This window comes from Saccopteryx bilineata, chromosome X, assembly GCF_036850765.1.
Source record: "Saccopteryx bilineata isolate mSacBil1 chromosome X, mSacBil1_pri_phased_curated, whole genome shotgun sequence".
Classification (NCBI taxonomy): domain Eukaryota; kingdom Metazoa; phylum Chordata; class Mammalia; order Chiroptera; family Emballonuridae; genus Saccopteryx; species Saccopteryx bilineata.
Genome location: NC_089502.1, coordinates 129,941,231 through 129,967,944, shown reverse-complemented (window position 1 = coordinate 129,967,944; position 26,714 = coordinate 129,941,231). Strand labels below are relative to the sequence as shown.

General features: G+C 40.1%; 1 protein-coding gene across 1 annotated transcript in view; it reads left to right on the top strand.

Moving 5' to 3' along the window:
* Positions 1–26,714, top strand: part of PHEX (phosphate regulating endopeptidase X-linked) — a 226,607-nt gene that overhangs the window by 181,835 nt on the left and 18,058 nt on the right. Inside the window, exons 16-18 of the mRNA XM_066249884.1 lie at positions 15,681–15,735; positions 19,913–19,980; positions 22,772–22,902. Of these exons, the coding sequence (XP_066105981.1) occupies positions 15,681–15,735; positions 19,913–19,980; positions 22,772–22,902 (254 nt within the window). The remainder of the gene's footprint in view (positions 1–15,680; positions 15,736–19,912; positions 19,981–22,771; positions 22,903–26,714) is intronic.

The window sequence follows — 26,714 nt, the reverse complement described above, 5'->3', positions numbered from 1 at the left end:
CAAGAATGAAATGCATATTTCATGTAATCCTAAGCAACTGCATTTTTTCCATCAACATGTTTTTAACATTTATCCACGTAGCACATGGCAGTAGTGTAGTTTCTTTCATCTTCCCTGTCATGTAACATTGTGTTGTGTGACTATATCCCGTAGTTCTTATTTGTTCCAAAGACTTTTTCTGTTGATAGACCTATGTGTTTCCCTCCTGGTTTTTGCTATTGTGAACAGCACTGCAGTGTATATGGCGTATAGTCTCTTACACTTCTCCTGAAACAAGCGTTTGGGGTATATACTAGGAGTGGAATTTACTGGCTTGAAGGATGTGCAGATGCTCAACTTTACCAGCTAGTACCACATGTTTTCCAAAGTGAATGTTTTGAAGTACAGAAGTGTTTTCATCAACTCTCATTTTCATCATCTCTTGGCGTTGGTAGACTTAATTTTTACCAATGTAGTGAGTATGATAGATCAGCTCTTATGCAAGAAAAGGCATTGAGAGAGACTCTTCACTAGTGTTTCCATACCCACTTTTCAATGTCAGTGACTACTTACTGCTCCTTTGGAGGTTTAAGTATGTCTAATAATAATTCTGGGTCCAGGATTCACCCCTGCTCAACCTTTTTCTTATTTGGGGGAAGCTGATCCTATGAGAGGTTTACTGAAGAAGCAGCCATTTTGAGGTAGCCAAGTGGTTTCTCAAAAGCTCATGAGCAAAGGGGGTTTGGACTGAACAATTTGAAGCAGTATTTTAATTAAGAGATTCAATCTGTTTCTATTTTCCTAATGACCAGTGCTTGCTCTCATTGTAAATTATATTTCCAGGCAAGATGACAGGGAATCCTTTGGGTGATTTTTTTTCTCTGTTCTTTCTGATTTTTCTGGACTGCAAATTAAGACAGGTGGAGTCCCTTCTTATACATTTTCCCACTGGGTTTCCTGGGACTTCCCCCAGCCCCCAACTGACTTCTTTTTGCTTCACTGAAGAAATGAAAAATTGAGGTGATTTTCTGAAATGAACATCTTTATTGATTAGGGGCTGATTCTGACAGCATGTGGCCATCTGTTTAATTGGGTTTCACATCTAAGATGTAACTATACTTAGTAACATGATTTATGAGAATTTCATTCAGTTCCCATTATCATTTTCTGATTTATGCCACTTAAGTCTGCTTCTGTATGCAGTAGAGACTTGGGTAGAAAAAAAGAGAAGACCTGGAGGTCTTTTTCTCCCCCTAAATCTGTACCTTTTTGTAAAACTGTGATTTGTGACCATCTTTCAGTGTTAGAGTTTTTGCGAGGTGGACATAGTTCTTTATTTTTCTAGACTTGTCAAGCTGGCCAACAGTGCCCTCATATACAAAGTGCACTGAGATAATGATGTGTGAGGAGTCAGACTCAGGAACTGTTGCAGAATTGAATTGTATTTGAACTGATAAGGTAGTTAAAGATGAACACAGGGAGCTGAGGTTATTGGTACTCAGGCTTGTGCTTCCCTAGCTGTGTGGTAACTGCAGAACTGGTCTACCGAGTTTTACTAGGGAAATGGAGAGAACGTCGATGGGAGACCTTGAGTGCCACTTACTTAGTTGTTTGACTTTGGTTAAGGTATTTCTCCTTCCTGACCTCTGTTCTCCTCATGTGCTATATGTTGAGGTTACCTAGCCCACAGATCTAGGTGGGGATTTACTCAGATGAGTTTGAAAAGTGCCAGCACATTGCTAAGGTTAGGATTTGTATATCTAAAACTAGCATGCAGGGTATACTGGTCTGTCACAGAATAAATAACAAGGTATGACAATTTTGGAGGGAAAAAGTTTGGACTTTTGTTCTCAAAATATTTTATAAATTAAAACAATATAATTTTTATTTAGACAATTAAATTTAACAGGGTGATATTGGTCAACCAGAGTACATAGATTTAGAGAAAACATTTCCACATCATTTCGACAGTTGATTATGCTGTTCATCACCCAAAGTCAAATCATCTTCTGTCACCCTATATTTTGTTTCTCTTTAAGCCCCTCCCTTCCCCTCCCCTCCATCACTGTTCCTCTCTACCTTGCCCTCCTCCCTGGTAACCACTGTACTTTTATCTATGTCCATGAGTCTCAATTTTGTGTCCCACCTATATATGGAATCATACAGTTCTTAGCTTTTTCTGATTTACTTATTTCACTCAGTATAATAACAATATTTTTATGTACTGAGAAAATACAACCAATTTGGAAAGGTATTTTAAAAGTTGTTGATATCTCCTGTAACCCAGAAATTCCATATCTTGATGATGGATCTTTGTGTTCACCAAAAGTCATGTACACAGATTTTCATAGCAGCTTTATTCATAATGGAAAAACCTTGGAAGAAGCTAATATACATCAGCAAAAAAAATAGGTGAATAAATTGGTATATTCATATAATGGAATATAATGGAATATAACAATGAAAAAGAGCAAATGGCTCCATACCGTAATAGGTAAGAATGTCACTGAGTTAATGCTCTGAAAAACTGCATGGTTTCATTCATAAAGTTCAGGAACAAGCAAATGATTCTGTCATCTAAGTGGTAGAAGTTAAAATGATGGTTATCTTTGTTGGGGTATTGACTGGGAAGGTACACAGGAAACATTATATTGATCTGGGAGGTGATTGCACAGATGCTACTTGTGTAACAACTATGTTCTACCTTGAAACTTGTGCTTCCACTGTTTGTATGTAATACCTCAACAGAAACAGTGATACTCTCATTTCCCCCATATAATTATTTGTAACAGCATGCATAGCATGCATAGACATTTTGAATTAATAACAGGTTACCTCAGGTCAAGCTTCCTGATGCACAGACTAGGGATGAGCAAACTTCTCTGTAAAGGGCCAGGGAGTATGTGTTTTTATCTGTGTGAGCCATGTGGTCTCAACTTTGCCATTGCAGTTGTGGACAATTCATAAATAACTGCACATGGCTGTGTGCCAGTGAAGCTATTTATATGGACTGTAGTTGCCAACCCCTGCTATAGAGCTCTGTTAGAGGATGGGTCCAGGGAGCCTTGGGGGAGTTCTGACCCAGATTTTAAACTGCTTTGGATCTAATCAGGTGTGGAGTACTGGAAGTGGGAGTGTAGTAGAGGGAACAGCTCACATTCGGTTTTCATTTCTACTAACATGGATTGGTCTTTAGAATAAAATTCATTTCATATGTTCAGTATCAATATGTATCTGCAAAATGCCTCATTTTAATTTATCTTCATATGCCTCAAATCATATTAAGTTATTATTTTAAGCAAATAAAACTTTGGCTTGTACACAGGCAAGGCCTAAGGGCTAAAATCAATGATATTATTATCTTTGCTGTTATACACAAGGGATTTGGTTGTCCCAGCTTAATTAATCACAGATATTCTGCTAAAGAAGATAAGCCTTTGTCCTGAGGCTGGGCTTATGCTAGCATCAAACTATAGAATTAATCCTGAAATCAAACATAGATTTATTTTGCTGTTAAAGGAAATAACTGTGTTTCAATCTGGAAGAATTTCCCATATTTCGTTGACTCTGCCTAACCATTAAGAAGAAGCAAAGTTAACAAATACTCACCTGCAGCCTCTACTGGAATTTAAATTCCTTAATTCCTGAATTAGCCTGACCAGATGGTGGCGCAGTGGATAGAGCGTCAGCCTGGGATGCAGAGGACACAGGTTCAAAACCCCAAGGTTACCTGCTTAAGTGTGAGCTCATTTGGCTTGAGCACAGGCTCATCAGCTTGAGTGTGGGGTTTCTGGCTTGAGTGTGGGATCATAGACATGAACCCATGGTTGCTGGCTTGAGCCCAGAGGTCACTGGCTGGAGCCCAGAGGTTGCTGGCTTGAGCCCCAGGTCACTGTCTTGAGCAAGGGATCACTGACTTGGCTATAGTCCTCCCGGTCAAGGAACATATGAGAAAGCAATCAGTGAACAACTAAGGTGCCGCAACAAAGAATTGATGTTTCTCATCTCTCGCCTTCCTGTCTTTCTGTCTCTTTCTCTGTCTCTCTCATTAAAAAAAACAAAAAACAAACAAAAAAAATTCCTGAATCCACTTACTGCTGTATTTGGGGACTTTTTTGAGAATTGTCTCCCATAGTTTTGGAGCTAGAAGGAAGGAACCTTGAAATAGATACCTGATCCAAACTTCTCATTATCTAGAAGAGATCCTGACACTCAGAGCAACTCTTAATAATTTTTTCCAATTATTCACTTAATATTTATGGAGACCCCAATGATTCTTACCTCCTAATATCCACTCCCCTGTGAGGTCCCCTCCCACACTGGATAAGGCTGACCTCTGTACCTAGTAGGATACTGAGGAAATGATACAGTGTGACTTCTAAGGCTAGGTCATATAAGACAGTGGTCCCCAACCCCTGGGCCATGGACTGGTACCGGTCCATGGGCCATTTGGTATCAATCCGCAGAGAAAGAATAAATAACTTACATTATTTCCGTTTTATTTATATTTAAGTCTGAACGATGTTTTATTTTTTAAAAATGACTAGATTCCCTCTGTTACGTCCATCTAAGACTCACTCTCGACCCTTGTCTTGGTCACGTGATACATTATCTGTCCCACCCTAAAGGCTGGTCCGTGAAAATATTTTCTGACATTAAACTGGTCTGTGGCCCAAAAAAGGTTGGGGACCACTGATATAAGACATTGTGACTTCTGCCTTATTCTCTTGGATTGTTCACTCCGGGAGGAGCCAGCAACCATGTCATGAAGGCACTCACAGAGCTGGTGGAAAGGTCCACATGAGAAGGCCTTGAAGCTTCCTGCCCATAATCAGCACCCTGTGAGTGTGCCCTCTGGGAAGCAGACTCACCAGTCCATTCAAGCCTTCACATGACATCTAGCACCCTCATGAGAGACTTGGAGACAGACCACCCACAGACGTTGTTGCTGAATTCCTGACACAGAGACATTGTGAGATAGCAAATGTTTATTGTTTTGAGTCACTATGTTTTAGAATACTGTTACACAGCAAGAGATAACTAATGCAGAAGTTACAATTTGCCAGGTACTGAATTTGGTGCTGGGGTGTATAATATGTTATGGTGTAGTGGTTAACAGTGTGGGCTTTGATTTTATTTCCTGGTTTGGCCGCTAATAACTTTCATCTTTGGGTAAGTTACTTAAACATCTTAAAGCCTCAGTTTAATTATCTCTAAAATGGAGGTAATAATAGTGATTATCCTTTAAAGTTGTCATGAAGATAAAAGGAGATAATGTATATATAGTGCTTAGGAGAGAGACTGGTTTACAGCAGGTACTCAATAAATCTTAGCTACTAAGAGTCCTTGCTTTTTTGTGTGTGTGTGTATATTTTTTCTGAAGCTGGAAACGGGGAGAGACAGTCAGACAGACTCCCGCATGCTCTCGACTGAGATCCACCCGGCATGCCCACCAGGGGCGACGCTCTGCCCACCAGGGGGCGATGCTCTGCCCCTCTGGGGCGTCGCTGTGCCACGACCAGAGCCACTCTAGCGCCTGGGGCAGAGGCCAAGGAGCCATCCCCAGCGCCCGGGCCATCTTTGCTCCAATGGAGCCTTGGCTGTGGGAGGGGAAGAGAGAGACAGAGAGGAAGGAGGGGGGGTGGAGAAGCAAATGGGCTCTTCTCCTATGTGCCCTGGCCGGGAATCGAATCTGAGTCCCCCGTGCGCCAGGCCGATGCTCTACCACTGAGCCAACTGGCCAGGGCAGAGTCCTTGCTTTTGAAGAGTTAGGAGGGACAGACTTGTTATCAGTCATTTATAAGACATCATGATGATTGTGCAAACAGAAGGGTGTGCAGTGCATTCTGGGAGTCACAGAGGAAGGGTAATTAATTTGGAACAGTCAAGATTGGCTTCTCCGTGAAAGTGATGTTTGAATGGGCTTTGAAAGGAAAAATAAATTCTCTTGACAAAGAAAGTAGGTTGGAACATGAGGACTTGCGGGAGAAGCACTGACTGTTGCAAAGGCAACAGACCCAGCAGAGAGTGGCCCAGAAACAGATGTTGAGATGGTCACAAATGCTGGTTTTCTTTTCCCAAGTATGTATTGTAAAGATGTTGTTGGAAGGCCTGACTGGATAGCTCAGTTGGTTGGAGCATTGTCCTGAAGCACAGAGGTTGCCAGTTCAGTTCCCTGTCAGGCACATATAGGAGCAGATCCATGTTCCTGACTCTCTTTCTTTCCTGCTCACTAAAATCAATCAATCAATATATATATGATGAATAAAGAGAGTCAGGTGTTTTTTTAATTTATTTTTTTGTCTAATTGATGTGAGGAAAATTTTAGTCATATTTTTATTCTTGAGACTAGTACCTCTTACCAAGATATGGATCATGAACCCACAGAAGTATTTGTTGAGAGTGTTACTATTTTCCCAGGCCTGGGCTGAACATCACTGCCTCTAGTGTCAGTTTTGAATATCTAGGACAGCTTGAAATGAATTGTTGGAGTATCAGTAGAATATGAGATACTGAGCTTCAAGTGGGAGGAAGTTTGTGTTTTCTCTGCCAGATGTTGAACTACAGCAGTGGTTCTCACAGTGTCATCCCTGGGGCGGCAGCATCACTTGTGATAAAAGTGCATGTCTGGTCCCACCCCTGACCTACTGAATCAGGAACTCTGGGGATAAGCCCACAATTCATGTTTTAAGCTTTTAACCATCAAGCCTCTGCTAGATGATGATGTTTGAGAAGCACTGAGCTATAAAAAGTGCAGCAAATTCAAACATGGTCCAGCTTGATTGGGTAAAGCTAGGGTAACTAACTTGTTCTGGTTTGCCTGGGACTGTCCCAAATTTATCATTGATATTTTACATCCAGGAGCCCCTTCAGTTCTGGGTGAGCAGGATGGTTAGTCACCCTGGGAAAGAAGAGGAGATTGTCTTTGTTGAAGTCTGAAGGTGATTATGTCAGAAGAAGAATAGAAGGGCTGGAAGAGAAGGTTTCAAGATGGAGGGCAGATTTCAGGAGCTGCTTTGTGCTTGTCAGTTCTAGGCTGATAGATGTGGTGGCAGGAGGTTACCTGCAGGAAGCCAGCAGATGGCTAAGGCATCTTGCTGAATCCCTCGACATGAGTCACAGCTGTTAGAACTTGATACGTTCTGGAAAGAGGAAGGTTGGTATTCACCAAACTACTGCAAGGTGCCAAATGGAAAAAAAAAATAAAGCCACTATTAATCTTAACAGTGATGACAGTAAAATCCCTATACAGCAAAAAACATAACTAAAAATGCTTTGTAATTGCAGCAATTTCCATGTCCTGACTGATGGCCCCCTAGATTCTAGAAGAATGGCATCTAGTCTATCTGATTGCAAGAATTAATCGTGAATAAGATGCAACACTCATTCTTTCTTAGAGGGAACATTCAACCTGGGTTTTCTAAGGCAGGTGCAATTAAAACTATTTTTGTCTTTTTGTACAGTCATAATTTGTAAGTCATGTGAAGTTTCAGTTTTGAAAGAATAGTCTGCAAAAATTTAATAAAACTATCTCATCGTATGTTACATGGATGGTGTTAAGTGGTGAAGAGGAGAATGCGATAGGAGGGCTAATTTGTATATACATCAGCTTAGTTAAATATAATCAGGCTCTTATTTTTACTAAACCAAGGATTCTGATGTTTTTTGAACTTCTGAAACATACTGATTCTCAGGGCTTCATCTCAGAAATGGTGACTTAATAGGTCTGGGCATGGTTTGGGCATGGGTTTATTTTCAAAAAGCTCTCAGGGATTCTAATGTGCAGTTGGGGTTGAAGAATCCTTATCCTGACCTAAACCCATGGGTCTCAACTGGCATGCACCAGGACAATCTGGAGGGCCTGTTGAAAACTCCGGACCCACCCTCATCACCCGAAATCCTGGCCCAGGAGGTGTGGAGTGGGGCCCAATAACTTCCATCTCTAACCAGTGCTTTGGTGATGAAGCTGCTGATGCTCTGGGACTGCAGTCTGAGGACCAGTGTCCTAAACCATTCCTGCCTCAAACCCCAGCTCCCCTTAGTATAGACTGAGATGGATCTTACAAACCATCTGCTCCCCTTAGTATAGACAGGTGTATAGATAGCTCTCTCCCAAAACACCTCACTCAACTACTCCCATGGGTCCTGTATTTTGTTTCTTTGCTGAATTTAAAACATATGTCTCTAGATCTTGCAAAATAGAATCTTTTTTTCCCCCTGGTTATATCCTTTCCCTTTCCCTAGGTTGTAAGCTCTTTGAGGACACTTACTTGTACATGCAAAGTCACCTGTGTTGCTGGGAACATCAAAGGCCTCTTGTAAGTGTTAGCGGTCAGTGATCATTATAGAAATCAAATCATTATAACCAAACTCAACGATTCCCAGTTGTTTTTATAATGGGATTTAAGTACACTAACATCTCAGGCCCTGGCTGGGTAGCTCAATTGGTTAGTGTGTCATCTTAATATGCCAAGGTTGTGGTTTTGAACCTTGGTCAGGGCACATACAAGTATCAACAAATTCATACATAAATAAGTAGAACAACACATCAATCTTTTTCTCTTACTCTCTTCTTCTCTCTTTAAAATCAATCAGTAAATAAAAAGTTTTAATTTACTAACATCTCTAAAATTAAGGTCATAAATTATATTCATTTAGTGAGCTCTAGAATTAGAAGTGATTTAACAGGACAAGTAAAGTCAAACAGGTCAGCAGAAGTAACTACAGTGACTCTCACTGAGAAGTACGTTAATGTTGCTAAAACGGCACATTAGTAATAAGCCCTGAAATGTGGATTGGTATGTGGATTAGTTCAGTAATATAAGCATATGCTTAGGCTTTTGAAAATAACTGTCATGCCCAACCAGGCAGTGGCACAGTGGAGTGTCAGCCTGGGATGCTGAGGACCCAGGTTTGAATCCCTGAGGTCACTGGCTTGAGCTTGGGATCATAGACATCACTCCATGATTGTTGCTTTCAGCCCAAAGGTCGCTGTCTTGAAGCCCAAGGTCACTGGCTTGAGCAAGGGGTCACTGGCTCAGCTAGAGACCCTGGTCAAGGCACATATGAGAAAGTAATCAATGGACAACTAAGGTGCTGCAACTATGAGTTGATGCTTCTCATCTCTTTCCCTTTCTGTCTATTTGTCCCTGTCTGCCCCCCCCACTAAATAAATAAATGTACTAGAATAAAGGCACATTAATACATCTGTAAGTCCATGTAAAGGACCAAACATCTTATTATTTCACAAAACTAATAATACAATGGAGTGTAGTGATATAGTCAATCCCTTAGCAAAAATATCACAAGCACTCATAGTGCAAGAACTCAATGGGAAACCCAAGTACGTCCCTCTGGTGGAAGTAGCTGCAGTAAATATAGAAATAGATTTAATTAAAGACACAGTTGAATGTGTACTTTGGTCCATGCAGTCTCAGGGCCTTTGATTCTCCTTTAGAATTTCCCCTCCATCACCTTTTCTTGGACTGAACGTTGTCATTTGCTCCTGGCTGATTGTGTCATTTCTGCTCTGGAGGCTACTGGAAGAATCTTAACTGAACAAATTCAATAATGCTAATTCTTCAGAGGAGTTGAAAGAGAGATTGAATTTAAGAAGGAGCTCTTCCCAAATTCAGATGAGTTCGAATTGCCTTGCATCATTTTAGTAAGTTTACGGAAGTTGACCATGGAGAAAGGGAAGAAGCAGGTGCTCTGGTGGTGAGAGTTGGATGCCTCCCATTTTGTTAAATCTGATCAGACATGGAAACAACAGGAAAAAGATGTGTGAGTCTGAGCACAATTGTCATAATCACCCCTTATAAGTGCCAATATCAGTCAAAACTCCAGAACTAACACACTTTGGAAGGTAATGCTTTCAAAATATTTGCTATATGAGAACTTTCCTGGACCATACACTTATGGGTATGGAACTGAAAATTAATGTAGCTGTATAATTTCATTAAAATTAATGAAAGCATACAAAGAACGTAGGGAAAAGAGATTATATTCAATATTGTTAGGACCAAAGGAGTCTGATCTAATTCAGTATTTTGTCTGATTTCTTTCTCAGACTATGCCACAGTCATAAAAGGGAGAATACGCTGCTGTTATTCCGTGGTGGTAGGGAGGGCAAAGATACACGGGGGTGATGAAACATGCACGGAGCTGGGCAGGACTTTCCATTTTGTTAATAACTGCATTCTTTTTTTTAAAGATTTTATTCATTTTAGAGAGGGGGGAAAGGGAGAGGGAGAGAGACAGAGACAGAGAATGGGAGGGGAGCAGGAAGTATCACCTCGCATATGTGCCTTGACTAGGCAAGCCTGAGGTTTTAACCCGCGAACTCAGCGTTCCAGGTCGATGCTGTATCCACTGCACCCCCACAGGTCAGGCGATATAACTGCATTCTGATTGTGAGTTTATTGGGAAATGTGCTCACCTCCCAACTCTACTAGTTATGTTGTGAATGAAAGAAGGGAACTAACAAAATCTCTAATATGGAAGGAGAATGAAAACCAGAATAACCTTGAATAAAGAACACATCTCCGTTCTGGTATGGAATATGGACACTGAAGGACATTGGCAGTGCTGATAGTCTCACATAGTGTTGTAGACTTTGGTACTCATAGTTATAGGTAATGCTTAAGCCACTCACCCCTTTGGGTTTCACAAGGTGCAGATTTCATTCACTCAACAAATACTCGAGTGCTTATCTTGTGCCAGGTGGTGTTCTAGCTCTGGACGTATGGCAGTGGAAGAACAGTCAAAACAAATAAAATAAAAATCTCTTTTGTTATGGCGCTTGCATTCCAGTTGAGACAATGGTAAGATAATAATGTACAGAGTAAAATAAAATGTAGAGTGTCATTGATGGTGGCATTATGGTAAAATATAAAGCAAGAAAAGAGGATAACGCCTCTCTCCTTTAAAAAGCACCAGGGAGGGCCTTGGTGAGAAGTAATATTCGAGTAAAGACATGAAGCCAGCTATGCAGGTAGCAGTGGAAAGAAAGTCCCCGTATGGGGAGGAGTGGAGGAAAAGGGAAATTACTATTTATTTCATGTAGCCCCGTACAGTGTGAACGTGCTATACCTGAGTAGATGTATATGTTTGCGTTATCAGTTCGGAGCTGAGGTATAATGGGCTACTTTTGTTTTCATCTCTATCTTTGTCTATACTTAAAAACCCAATTAATGTGATTTATAGTAATAAAATTGATACTGAAACCCAGACCTATCGAGGCATTTAACTTTTCCTGGAAAGCTGTAGCTATAGTTAGGATATAACTTTATGGCTCCAAAGGTCAAACAGTTGAACATGCTTGGCTTAGCTGCCCCTGAATGTGATCAGTTCTTTGGCCATTGTGTCCTTAATAAAAACATTTTATATATTTTTATGGTCAGCATTTTTCTAAGACTCCAACTAGGTTAGTCAGTATTTACTGATATGAGAGTTATGAGAAACTCCTGTAAAAGTGAAAGGTTAAGCCAGCTAGGAAACCGGAAGCAGGCATCGGTGCTTTTCCCAGGGCCAGATTGGAAAAAGGGACATTTTTTTTTTTTTACTGGCAAATAATGAGGTTATTATAACTTACACTAATATTTTCTTTTGTCAGAATTTTAGTCTTTGGGATTTCATAATTAGAATCTATATTTTTTGCTTGAAATAGAAACAAATCTTAAAGGTGTTGACAAATATAAGAACAAAATACTACTATGTGGGCCTGACCTGTGGTGGCGCAATGGATAAAGCGTCAACCTGGACTGTTGAGGTTACTGGTTTGTAACCCTGGGCTTGCCCGGTCAAGGCACATATGAGAATTGATGCTTCCTGCTCCTCCCCCCTCCTCTCTCTCTCTCTCTTTCTCTCTTTCCTCTTTAAAATGAATAAATAAATCTTTAAAAAAACTGCTATGTAAACTCAGTTAAGTGGAAACTGGTTTTTGGTAACTTTTAGAATTTTCTATTGCACATTTATTTCTAAAAGAGTTAATTTTTATTACATAAATTGATTATCTTTGACTAATCAAAATTTAAAAATGTCACATTTATGTTCAAAGCTCCTTTAGCCACCCATCACCTCAAGTCTCAATGATCTCCAAGTGGTAACCACTATGGTCACTTTGATATATATTTTACAGACCTTTCATGTGTATTTCCATACACACAGGGTGGGATAAAAGTAGGTTTACATCTGTTCATGTGGCAAACAACACAATAATAAGTACAAGAATAAACTTTGCCTGGTGTACTCACAATTGTAAGCCTACTTTTACCCCAGCCGTATACTCACACTGATATGATATTTGTTAAAAATATATAAATGATATTTATATAGTTGTATCCGTGCTTCACTCTAGAACAAAAGCTAGGAGGTAGGAGGGTTATGGGGTGTCGGAAGGATCGTTTGAACATCAAATGTGACTTGTTGCAGCTTCTAACACATGCAGTGAACGAAGGCAGCTGCTCCACGTTGGGCTGTGTGCATTTCGTGTATTGCTATGTGGCTCAATTCATTTGGGTACAGTTTTCTGCCTTCATTTAGCATTGCTCGTGAAGGAAATGGCGCATAAGCAAACGTGAAATTGACGTTATGCCCCAGTTTTCCTCCTAATATATCAGTCATGTTGGAACAAATTTGCCTTTTCAGTACGAGTGTTATAGCAGAACCGACTGTGTGGACCTGCTTACATTTACACACACTACACACAAAAGGATCCCTTACACAACTGGATACTGTTTTTTCACTTTTTTTCTTCACATAGTAACATCTCTCAACACTTTCTCTATAGCAGCACAGAGTTACTATTTTTTAAATGGTATTTAAAGCATTGAGAGATGACTAAATTGCTCTCCAAAATGCTTGCAACAATTTATACTCCCACCGACATGCTTCCTACACCCTGGTCAATAGGACCTATTATCAAATTTCTGAATTTTTGTCCCCCAGTACTTAAGTTTCTCTTTCGTATCCCTCCTTGTTTTATCTCTCATATTCATGTACATGCATGTATGGATGTGTGTACACAGACGTTTGCACTGTGGAATGCCTCCCATATGTATACTGATAGAAAAAGGAGCTTCTTAGAAAGAGTGAAACAGGTGGCCAGGCTGTGTGGAAATGGGGAGAAAAGACAATAAAATGGATGTGCAAGAAAACATAAGAAAACCTGTTAAGAGGGGAGAGCAAAAGAAGCCCCTCCCCATTTATTTAATTATTTCTTCTACCTTCGCTAAATACAACTTCTCCACTTGATTAGAGACTGAGTTGGCCCTGTTGGGATTCAGTCTTTTGCTCTGGCCAGTTGACAGCTCCAAAAATGCAGCTTAAACTGTTAATCCATCCACTTCAGCAGAGCAGTCCTAAGCGCACCAGATTCTCCTGTTGGCCGGCGCTGGCTTCCATGACCCTGGTGAGCTGGGAAGACACAGCTGTTCAAGGGAGTGTGAGGGCTGCCACCTGCGAGTCTGTGGCCTCTGATGGCCGGAGCTGCACAAGTGGGGGCTCCTCTCAGATGTTTTCCTATAAAGAGATTGGCCGTGGACATCAATGCTTCCAGCTGGGCACATTGCCAAGCAGGAAAGCCAGAGTGATTTAATAATTAAATCATATTGGTTTATGATCCCTGTTCTTATTAGGAGCAATACCATTGCTTTTTGATGATACATTGTGTGAGACGGAATTTTTATATGAACACTGGTTTGCATATATATATATGTTATCCATATACATATATATATATATATATATATCTCAAAATCAGAATGAGTTACTAAAAGTAATCACCAACAAAGAAGATGGAATATTGATATTTTTAAAGATGAAAATATATTAAAGGAAATGTAGAGAATATGACGATTAATACGATGTTGCCCTTCAAAGTCAGATGCATTTTCCTTTATGTGAAAGCAGCAGGAAGAAAGAGAATTACTAGCTAGAACCATCTCTGTTTGGAAATAGGTTTTTGCACTTTGAGATATTATTAAGAAACTCTGATATTATTAAGAAAATATAAAGACTATATATACAAATTACATAGAATTAACATTCCATGTGTAAATCAAGAACATGCTTTCTTCTCTTCATATCTTGTAGCGCCCTGCTGTGGAGGGGAGGTTGAAAGAATGTTGAGAGGGACAGAGGGTGGGAAGGCGTTTTAATTCCTGAAAGAGCTTTTAGCCTCAGAGCTTTGAACGGTGGCTCTGGAGCAAGCAGGGACATCGGAGAAGGCATCTCTTTCTCTCTCTCCTCTTGTTTTACTGTTCTTTGTATTCCCAGGTATGATGCTGTGTAAGTGCAGCTCCTAGGATCAACTTGGTGCTAAACTTAGTAGCAATCTGTGATGGCAAAGCATCTGTCACATCACGTGCACATGGCACCAGCTACATAGTATGCAGGGCCTCTTGAAAAATGAAAATATGGGGCCCCCTGGTCGGAAAGCAGGAAAAAGTACTGTTAAAGGTGCTCTAATACAAAGCTTTGTCCTGCGTTCTGTGGCTCTCATTCTCTAGACTTGTCAATTTTCCAATTTGCTATTTAATGCCATTCTGAGAAAAAGTCAAGTTGTAAGTCTTCAGCATAATTTTACTGTTCATCTTTAAATTGGGCAGTGACAGTTTTAAATGCAAATATGAGAGCTTTTAACTTGTATGTGGGATCACCGAAACTATACAGTTTGTGGTTTGTGGTTTGTACATACATATGTGTTCTGTTCTTACCAGGACACTGGACACGCTGCACAAACTCACTCAGTTGTTTTTATTTCGCTTCTGAATACTCTCACATTCTACCAACACTCTCTAACTTCGGCCCACTGAAGAGTAAGGAAGGGCCGAAAGGAAAAGGAACTGTGGGTCGCCCTATCTTCCCCTTCCCTTCTATGTCATCCTTTTCGGTGTATGTTGCTGGCTAATATAGGGAAGTAATAGGAAGAAGAATATGACAGGGTTCCTTAATCTTTCGTGTTTCTTCGAATACCATTGCTGCCTTTTGGTGATGAAAGTGAATTCTGGTTCCAATGGAAGGAGCCCTCATGGTGCTGTCAGAGTCCCCACCTACTCGGTCCTGGATATAACATACTTACCTTGTACTCACCTTGAGCCTTGCTGCACTACCACATATTGTGGGTTTGCAGGAGTTCTGTGCTCCTAGGCAAGGTCATGAATGCTTTATGCAAATGAGACCTCTAGAGCTGGTGGCCATGGATATTGTGCCTGGCTCCTTTGCTCACACCCATGTTTCCTTGTCCCCATGGACACCCCTTACAAAATCACTTTCAAAGATACAATTATGAAGAGTCTCAAGACAGTAACAGCAGAGCATTAAACTAATTCAGGGTCCTTCTGTGTGACTGCGCAGGTTGTGTGACTGTGAATGTGGCCCTTTCTGTATTAGGGGAAGCACTGAGGTAGCTGGAAGCCTCCTGAACACTCTGTGCATGAAGGGACCCAGTTCATAGCAAGCTGGATACTGCCAGTAGTGTAGCTGCAAAATGGTTTCTTTGAAATTGATGTAATGTTTTTATTTCACATTCAGTTGAATTACTATCATTGTAACGATGGTTGGATTTCTTAGAGGGTTCCCAGCTGCACAAGTAGAGCCTTCATATAGGCTTTTGAAACTTCAAGGCCAAGGCTGGAACCAGGTACTTCCTATCAAATCAGTCTCTGCATCTGTAACAGTTTTGTTTGTCCTTCTCCTAGGATTTCCAGCAGGAGAGCTCCAGAAGCCTTTCTTTTGGGGAACAGAATATCCTCGGTAAGTAAATGAGTGAAGAGACCAATTACTGACAAATAAGGAAGAATATGCTGTTTTGATAGCGCATAGGAGTTCAAAAAACAAGGCCAGTGGTTGTTCAGCAAAAGGAGGGTGTGGAACCTCGCACGCATGGGCTGGCCCCACTCTCACCATTTTAGGGATTTGTTTTCTGGTTCTTGTTACCAGGGTATGTGACTGGATAGAAAAGCCAACTAGTACACAGGTAGCTTTCATTTCTATGCAGTTATTCATGTATGCATTGACTCATACTATAAATATTTGGACCTTGAAGGGTTGTTGGGATTTGAGTTGATGACAATGGGTCTAACCATTCCAGATAGAAAAAACAATGTGAGAAAAGGAAAGAAATTTCCCTACAGAATAGCAAAGAGTCTAGTTTGGCTAGTCTAAGTGGTGTATTAGAGGGAAGCAGTGGAAACAAATTCTAGAAAAGAAGGTTGATGTTTGACATTGGAGGGCTCTGAAGTGCTAGGCAAGGAGTCTGGATGTTACGAGGCAGTAGAACATATTGGAGTTTTTGAGCAAGAAAAGATAATCACATTTGTCTTTAGAAATACAACCTGGGTAGCTATACAATAGTTCAAAGTTTGACAGTCTGGAGTTTGGGATATAAGTTTAAAGGGCATTAATACCAACAGATTGTAGACTTACATAATTCAGAAGTTCTATCTATAGTGAGTGGGAAGTCTCATAATATTCATTATTAATTATATCACCACTTTTATTATGTGCCTTTACTTGCCCTAGTGCTTTAATGTACAGAAAACTCAGTTGATTTTAGAAGTTTAGTCTCTTATATTTTGGTTTAGATAAATCACAATTTAAATATTTTTAAATATGGTGGCAATGTTTTGATTTGGGCTTCCCCAGAAGCAGACCCTATGACAAGGATTCAAGTGCAAATAGTTTTTTTGGGGAGGTGACACCAGGAAACACCAGCAGGGGAGTGGGGAAGTGAGACAAGGAGGGAAGGAAGCCAATAAATTGTGTGGCAGGGTTTTCTAGGACTGCTGTAATGGATTATCACAAACTCAGTGGCTTAAAACCATGTAGATTTGTTAGCTTATAGTTCTGTAGGTCAGAGTCTAACCTGGGCCTCACTGGGCTAAACACAAGATGTTGGCTGGGCTACCTTACTTTCTGGAAACTCTGGGGAAGAATCTACATATTTCCCAGACTTTTCCAGCTTCTAGAGATGGTCCACATTCCTTTATCATGGCCCTTTTCCTCCATGTTTCAGCTTGCAAAGTTGCATTTCTTTGACCATTCATCTGGTCACATCTTGTGGTTCTCTTCTTTTGCCTTCTCCATTTTTAAGGACCCTTATGATTACATTGGCTATACCCATATAATCCAGGGTAATCTCTATATTCAGGGGAGTCAGAAGGTTCAGCTCAAGACTACACTAGACCAATGGATAGAGGACATAGGAAAAAGGTTTCAGGTTAACATTAGGGAGATCTGTGTTATATAGAACAACTCAAAGAGTGAATGGGCCACCTCAGATGGGGGTGAGCTCCTGGTTATTGAAAATGCCCAAGGAAAAGTCTTAGGACCATTTGAACAGGTTTTTGTAGAGGGGGTCCATGCCTCGGCTGAAGAGTAGAACTAGATGGATGACTTTAAAGATGCTTCCAACTCGGAGATTTTTATGAATTCACATTTCAGGCATAAAGTAACCCTTACTTAATGACTGCTTGAGATCATGATTGCTCCGGACAGCAGTATGATTGATTCCCTGTCGACAGCAAACCCTGAGTATGTGTTAAACCCATTGATTAGTAAGAACAAAAGATAAACTGAGTAGGTGGGGGAAATTGTCATCTTCCCCATTTTATTTTTGGAAGGCTGGATTTTCTCTGCAGGAGTCTTCCTGTTCTGGTCAGCCAGTCATATTTTAAAAGGCGTAAAGGTTCTTTATTTTACAACATGCTAATTTATATACTGCCCATTGATAAAATGGAATATGTGAATTTACTGTTATGAAACATTATCATTGTAAGGCTTAGTCATATAAAATTACTTCTTCTTTGTTTCTTGTCCAAAGGATTGCAATTATGTGACTGAGAATTGGAACTTAGCAATGATTCAATCATTTCCTGAATTCTCTATTACCTTTGCAAATAGGAAGCTCATTGGAGCAGTCCCTCTCAGGGGACCTTTATTGCAGAACAGTTCCTATAAACTTCCATTGTTCAGACCGTAAATTCATCCAGTCAACAGCATTAACCAAGGCTTGTAAAGGATTGAATATGATTCTCAGGGTTGAGAGGTCTGGAAAAACGAAATGTTACAGGCTGCGCAGTAATAGCTAATGCTGCAAAAATTAGCACTATGTAAAATTACAAGTTTGTCCCATATTGCTATGATAGCTTTATGATTGAAACGTGTAATTTTATTCTTACTTCTTTAATGAAGGTTTGCAATGATGGAAAAACAGTAGGAAACATTTTTTAAAATGCAAATTACCTTGCAGGAAAGAAATAACAAAGGAAAGAATTGCCATCAAGGGGAAAAATTAAATCTTACAGCACTTCCTTGGGTATAGTTGAGACAAACAATTAGCATGTTAAGGATCATTATGTCCTGTAATAATAACATGTTGCTTCAAAAATTCTCATTCCTTCTCCTTACGGGTCCTATCTATTTGCTGGGTTACTTTGATGCTGCATATCAGGAAGCAACTGAGAAATATTTTTGGCGTAATTACAAATCTCAGAAAGTACCCTAATAACAAGGCTTTTAAGTTGTTTATACTCCTCATCCATATATTAAATGACTACAATAAGTTACTTACCAATCTTTCACTTGCATGAAATGCTAAAGTTAATCAATTAGTTAAGCCATTGTTATGGTACTTTCTCACTGTGAACTGTACAGAGAATTTTGCAGTGATCAGGTAGATAAAGGTTTGACTTTCAAGGAACTTAAAGCTGAGAGAGAAGATCCCAGACGGACATGAATGAAAGCCCCCTTATTGATTTCTTCACATATCATTAGTATGCTTCTGTTTCATTTATCTGTTGCTACGTAGCAGTACCACTAAATAACCACTATTGGTACATGACTGTGAATTTATTCAGAACTCATATGAGACAGCTGTCTCTACTCCGTGTGGTATTTGTTGGCTGGGGCAACTTAACTGGGACCAGAGGATCTAAGATGACTTCACTTACACGTCTGGTGTTCCAGTTGGACTGGCTCCAATGACTGGGGCTTGGCTGGGCCTCTCTTCCTTTAGAAGTGTCTGAACTTTTTGTGTCTCTTGCTTGCTTCACTTGGCCTCTCTTTCTCCAGCTGATTGGTCCACCTTTTCTATGCAAGGTGGCAAGGGTGGGAATTGGAAGCTACAAGGCTGTCAAGGCTTAGGTCCAGAAGTCACACCTGGCCCCTTCTGTTGCATTCTGCTGGTCATAGCAAGTCCTGAGGCCCCTCTGGATTCGAGGAAAAGGAAATAGATTGCCTCCTGATGGGAGGAGGGGGGCACACATCTAGGGTGTGTGGAGTTGTCAGTGATCACCCTCATAGGTAATCTACCATGTGCATCTTCAGAGGTGAGGAGAAGTGATAAAATGCCTTTTCCAAATCTGGTTAAGGCTTCACAATCTTTGCCATTCAGCTGTAAGCTTGTCTGTCACAGCAGCAGAGGAATGGGGCTGCATTTGACAGCAGAGTGATCCCTTTTAATCTCTGACATATTCCTTTCTTATGACTACATTTGGGAAACAATTGAACTTCTAAGTCTATAGTGATTTTTCAGCAGGTTCTCAGATAAAGAAGTAAATGGTATATTTACTGACAGGATCTTTTCAAACCCTGCTACTGCTTTGGGTGTTTATAAATATAAACTATAGCTAGAGCCAATGTAGAATCATAGAAACCTTAGGGCTGGAAAGGACTTCAGAAACCATCCTTTGCACACCCCTAATTTCACAGGGCGGGGAAAATAAGGTTCATACATGGTCATAATGATGATGTTAGAATTTATATTTTCTTCATCCATTTCGGTGAGAAAGGTGTGTTTAAGTTTTTTTGCTGTTAGATTATTATTAACATGGTTACTAGAAAATAGATTATGTTGACTTTTCATTAAAAAAATATCATGTTCTGAGAATCATGTTTCTAATTTTCTCCAAATTATATATTTATGCTATAGATCTCTGAGTTATGGTGCTATAGGAGTCATTGTTGGACATGAATTTACACATGGATTTGATAATAATGGTAAGTACTGGTCTGTTGTATACGCTGCTGCTTTTATGATAATGTGGACAATATGGATGTTAATTGTTGCTGTTGTTTTTGCATAGAGCCATTAACTTAGGTGGAAGATTATCCAGTGCAGTGTCATTTCTGATTGAAAACTTTCCTCCATGACTTGCAGTGATAGCTTGCAAGAAATAAATAATTGTTCCCATTGGATAGGATAGAATGATGAAAAAAATGAACTTATAATTTCAATGAAGTTAAACTTTGCATTTAGATCTGAATTGCTGTAGCTGCCACATAATTATAGGAATTACTTTATAGCTTCTTTCCTTTGTCATATCTTTATTCACTATCTTGAGATGCTTTTGCTGGAGGTATGTGAGCTCTGCTCTGAGGATGATTATATACGATACATACTGCTAAATTAGGACTCACTAAGTTAGAAATCTGGAGCTTGGCTGACTGGTTCCTTTATACTATCTCAAGGATTATGCAATGCTTAACCCTGTGTTTCTCTATGCTGGCCTATATTCAGAATTTTAAAAAGGACTATGCTTTCCTAATAATGCAGAGGATAGAATGTGCTATTTAACCTGATGACATTTAAGAAACAGGAAGTAGCAGACTGTGGCATAAACTAAAGAATCAATCTTTCTTTCAGAATTATTTTAAATCAACACTCCTTTTTCCTAACTTTGGAGTATTACTGGAAAGCCTTGTGAAATCTCCAGAACTAATGAATTAGTGGCTAATTGTGATCACATCTACATCCACACAAAGATTTACAAGTAGATTCAAGAACCAGCTGGCCCAAGGCAACATTTAATAGAGGGACCTCTTTCTTCCGTGTCTTCAGTGTCTCCTGCATCCTTTCCTGGATGCCTGCCCAGGGCCTGAGACCCTTCGATCCTTCTCCTGCACAATTCTTCCTGTATTCCTACTAACCCTTCCTAATGACATAAGTTTTGTACCCTCCTGGTCTCCCCTCCCTGCTAAAATATAGCTGCCTTGCAGTCATCTGAATCCCCAGAGGTACACTTTTTATCTTTGTGTGCTTGGTTTTTGTCTGAGAGTATAGTCTTAGCTAAGAAACAAAAGCCCATAGTGGTCTCTTGGTTCTGGGCCTTTCTTCCTAGGAAATTTAAGTCAAGTCCTCCCTCCGAATCTCCTAGAGGCCTTCAGGATTGTCTGTAAAAGGACAGAATTCAATGATGGCAATTTCACGCTGTAATCAGTACTTAGAACAGTACATTGCACATATAAGGACATGCCCAGTCGCTATTAATGATTAGTTGGTTAGTGGGTGGAGGACAGTGACTCCACACTCTGCTAGTAGGCTGGTGATGGCATCCAGCCTTATTGAAGAGCTTTGGATTGTTCCAATTAACACCTTTGCTTAGGGAACTTTCTTGTATGCCCAATGAAGAGTTCTCTGCATAATTAAATTTAAACCAATAGTAACCTTCACTGAGGATAGAAGATAGATCAGATACGCCCAAACATTTTTGGAAGGGTGTAGAGAAAGTGAAGAGTGAGCCTGTAGAAAAATAGCATGTGTAACTAATCTGTTTTTCTCCATTATGTTTTGGAGATTTCCATTCTTGTTCCAAGTTCTCTTTTTAGAGCAGCCTTCCTTGTCAAAGCAGGACAGATGGCCCTTCCATCCGCACTGACGGCTGTGGAATGATTCATGACAGAGCGTGCTTATGTCTCCCAGTTCCTGGCAACTTGGAGGAAACACATTCCTCTAGGGCTGAGTCAGGGGCTGTGGTTCAGGGTGTGAATGACTTCTGGGCGCTGCTCCTTTGGATCATTTGGAGCAGGCGTCCCCAAACTACAGCCCCCGCAGGCCGCATGCGGCCCCCTGAGGCCATTTATCCGGCCCCTGCTGCACTTCTAGATGGGGCACCTCTTTCATTGGTGGTCAGTGAGAGGAGCACTGTATGTGGCAGCCCTCCAATGGTCTGAGGGACAGTGAACTGGCCCCTTGTGTAAAAAGTTTGGGGACCCCTGATTTGGAGTTTTGCTGGTAGTGGAGCTCTGACTCCCTCCATGGGCTTTCTGAGTGAAGCTATTTTATTCCAGTGAACATTTTGGGTCAAATCAGGTGAAAACAAAGAATCCAAGATTGGATGAAAATGGTGTGTGCCATAAGCCGATGAATCTTCTTGTTAAAATATTCTTTGATGCTTAGAAGGAACATCCTGAAACCTGTTTCTGCTTTCCCTCTCTGCACAGTTAACTGAGACAGTGGGTAGAAGGCAGGAGCTGCTCCCAGGAGTAGTCCCTGGTACTGGGACGGGTTTTTCAAGGCTTGTTGGAGGGAGAGGTAGGGAAGATGTAGAAGGTAGTTTCTATAAATAACACAAATATCTTTTTTTTTTTTCTGTATTTTTCTGAAGCCGGAAAAGGGGAGAGACAGTCAGACAGACTCCTGCATGCGCCCGACCGGGATCCACCCGGCACGCCCACCAGGGGGCGATGCTCTGCCCACCAGGGGGCGATGCTCTGCCCCTCCAGGGCATCACTCTGTTGCGACCAGAGCCACTCCAGCGCCTGGGGCAGAGGCTGAGGAGCCATCCCCAGCGCCCGGGCCATCTTTGCTCCAGTGGAGCCTCGGCTGCGGGAGGGGAAGAGAAAGACAGAGAGGAAGGAGAGGGGGAGGGGTGGAGAAGCAGATGGGCACTTCTCCTGTGTGCCCTGGCTGGGAATCGAACCTGGGACTTCTGCACGCCAGGCCGACGCTCTACCACTGAGCCAACCGGCCAGGGCCCACAAATATCTTTTAACTTTCCTTTTTTCCTAGGTAGAAAATATGATAAAAATGGAAACCTGGATCCTTGGTGGTCTGTTGACTCAGAGGAAAAGTTTAAAGAAAAAACAAAGTGCATGGTTAGCCAGTACAGCAACTATTACTGGAAGAAAGCTGGCTTAAATGTAAGTATAACCGAGGTGAAGGGGCACCTTGTGGGTCACTTTTTCTCATGTGGACATTAGCTTGCTTTAGACCATTGGCTCTCAAAGTGTGGTTCCTGGCCATCAGCTTCAGTCTCCCCTGGGAACTTGTTAGGAAGTTAGGAATGCAAATATTTTCCCCCAGTTGACTTACATTTGGAGAGGAAGATTGTGTCAAGACGTGCTGTGCTTTGGGGAGTGGTTGAGGTCCAACTCTATAGTAGTCCAAGGGATTTTAGGTATTAATTAAAAGAGGTATACATTTATTTTATAATAATCCAGTACCACAGGGTGGCAAGGGACAAATTTTATCTTTTGGTCCTAAACAAGACATCTAATCATCCATAGCTTTTTTTTTTTTTTTTTTTTTTAAATACTGAAATGTAGAGCAGCAGCCTTATAGAAACCATATCCACCTCCTGTAATGACTGGATGAATAAATTTTACCCATTTATTGCTCAGATATTTCCATGCAAGCATCCAAGGTGTGCTCCCACTCTAGACAATAGTCACAGTCATCAAGAGCCCACACAAACTGTTCTTTGAACTGGTAGAATAGCAGGAGCATCTAGGGAGCTTCCGCTAAGAGAATCAGTAACCCTGTTTATTTTCTCTTAAAACTTTTAATTCAGTTTAACTAACGCAATACAAAAACCAGTTCTTTCAGTTCCACTAACCCCCACTCTCCGCCTTTGGCAACCACCAATCTGTTCCCTTTATCTGTGAATTGTTTCTTTTTTGTTTTGTTTTGTTTTTAGATTCATGTGGTATTTATCTTTCTTTGACTTATTGCAGTTAGCATAATATGCTCTAGGTCCATTCATGTTGTCATAAATGTCAAGATTTTATTCTTTTTATTGCTGATTAGTATTCCACTGTGCATGTGTGCATGTGTGTGTGTCACATCTTACTTATCCTTCATCCATCATAAAAGGACCCTTAGGTTGTTTCCATATGTTTGCTATTGTAAACAATACTGCAGTGAACATGGGGGTGCAGATATCTTTTTAAATTAGTGTTTTCATTTTCTTCAGATATGTTCCCAGAGGTAGAATTGTTGGATCCATGTTGTAGTTCTATTTTTAATTTTTTGGGGGAAACATCATGCAGTTTCCATAGTGGGTGCACCATTTTACCTTCCTACCAAAAGTGCAAAAGGGTTCCCTTTTCTGTACGCCCTTGTCAGCACTTGTTTAGTTCTTGTCTTTTTTTTTTAGATTCCAAAAATGCATTTTATGAAATGCTTGTCTTTTTAAATAATAGCCATTCTAACAGGTGTGAAATGAGATCTCATTGTGGTTCTGATTTGAATTTCCCTCCTGATTAATGATATTCAGCATCTTTTCATAAACCTATTGGCCATCTGTATGTCTTCTTTGGAAATATGTCTATTCAGATCCTCTGCCCATTTTTTATTGATTTTAATTTATTGTGTTTACATAGATTCTAGTGTCGCCCCGAATGCATCTCTCCTCCCCCGTATTCCCAACATCTCCCTCGCCCCCCCCCACATTTTTTAATCAAATTGTATTTTGCTATTGAATGGTATAAGTTCTTGGCATAGTTTGGATATTACCCTGCATCTGCTGTATAATTTACAACTATTCTCTCCCATTTAGTGGGTTGTCTTTTCATTTTGTCGATGGTTTCCTTTACTGTGTGGAAGCATTTTAGTTTGATGTAGTCCTACTTGTTCATTTCGCTTTTGTTCCTTTTGGTGTCAGATTAAAAAAAAAATCATTGCCAAGACCTATGTCAAGGGGCTTACTGCCTGTTTTCTTCTAGGAGTTTTTTCTTTTGAGGTCTTATGTTAAAGTCTTTAATCCATTTTGAGGTAATTGTTGTTTATAGTGTAATTTGGTGGTACAGTTTCATTCTTTTGCATGTGGTTGTCCAATTTTCCCCAACTATTTGAAGAGACTATACTTTCACCATTGTATATTCTTGGCTCCTTTGCCATAAATTATTTGACCATATATCCCCAGGTTTATTTCTGGGCTTTTTATTCTGTTACATTGAAATACTGCTTTAGTTACTAGAGCTTTGTAATATAGTTTGAAATCAGGGAGCATGATGCCTCCAACTTTGTTTTTGTTCTCAAGATTGCTTTGGCTGTTTGTGGTCCTTTGTGGTTCCATACAAATTTTATGGTTGTATGTTCTATTTCTGTAAGTACCATTGGAATTTGATAAGGATTGCATTGAATCTGTATTTTGCTTTCAATACTATGGACATTTTAACAGTGTTCTTCTAATTCATGACCCTAGAATAACCATTAATTTGTGTCTTCTTCAATTTATCTCATTAATATTTTGAAGTTTTCAATATATAGGTCTTTCACCTCCCTGTTTACATTTATCCTTAGATTTTTTATTGTGTTTGATGCAGTTATAAATGGGATCATTGTCATAATTCCTTTTTCTGATAGTTCATTATTAGTATAAACTTAAACACAACAGATTTTTGTGTATTTTTTATCCTGTGACGTGACTGAATTTGATGACTAGTTCTGCTTGTTTAATGGAGTCTTTAGGGGTTTCTATAATATTATGTTATCTGCAAATAGTGACTGTTTTAATTCTTCATTTGCAATTTAGACGTCTTGTATTTATTTTTCTTGCCTAATTGCCCAACCTAGGATTTCCAGTACTATGTTGAATATAAGTGGTGAGCATGGACATCCTTGTCTTGTTCTTGATTTAGAGAAAAAGCTTTCATCTTTTCACCACTGAATAGTATGTTAGCTATGGACTTATTATATATGGCCTTTATTATGTTGCAGTACATTCCCTCTATACCAACTTTGTTGAGAGTTTTTTTTGTTATAAATTGATATTGAATTTTGTCAGATTTTTTTTTGCATCTATTTAGATGATGATATTTATATATTTATTTACTTATTCTTTTTTTCCAAGTGAGAAGAGGGGAGATAGACTCCCGCATGTGCCTGACTGGTACCCACCCGGCAACATCTGTCTAGGGCCAATGCTCTGCCCATCTGGGGCCGTGCTCGCAACTGAGCTATTTTTAGCACCTGAGGTGGAGGGTCCACAGAGCTATCCTCAGCACCCAGGGCCAATGCGCTTGAATCAATCAAACCATGGCTGTGGGAGGAGAAGAGAGAGAGAGAGAGAGAGAAGGAGGAGAAGGAGGGGTGGAGAAGCAGATATTCGTTTCTTCTATGTGCCCTGACCAGGAATTGAACTTGAGACTTCCACATGCTGGACTGATGCTCTACCACTGAGCCAACTGGCCAGGACTGATGATATTACTTTATCCTTCATTTTGTCAATGTGATGTGTCACATTGGCTGATTTGTGGATGTTGAGCCATGCTGTATCCCTGGAATAAATTCTACTTAATCATGCTATCTGAGCCTTTTAATGTGTTGTGAATTTGGTTTGCTAACATTTTGTTAAGAATTTTTGGATCTACGTTCATCAGGGATATTGGCCTATAATTTCCTTTTTTTTTTTTTTTTCTTTTTTTTTTGTGGCATCCTTGTCTGGTTTTGGTAGCAGGGTAATACTGCCTCATAAAATGTGTTTGCAAGAGTTCCTTTCTCTTCTTCTTTTTCTTTTTTGAAGAGTTAGAGAAGGAGTGGTATTAATTCTTCTTGATTATTTGGTAGAATTCAGTGAAGCTGTCTTGTTCTGGACTTCTCTTTGTTGTGAGGTTTTTGATCACTAATTCAATGTCCTTGCCAGTAATCAGTTTCTTTAAATTTCCTATTTCATAATGATTCAGCCTTTGTAGGTTGTATGTTACTAAGAATTTATCCTTTTCTTCTAGGT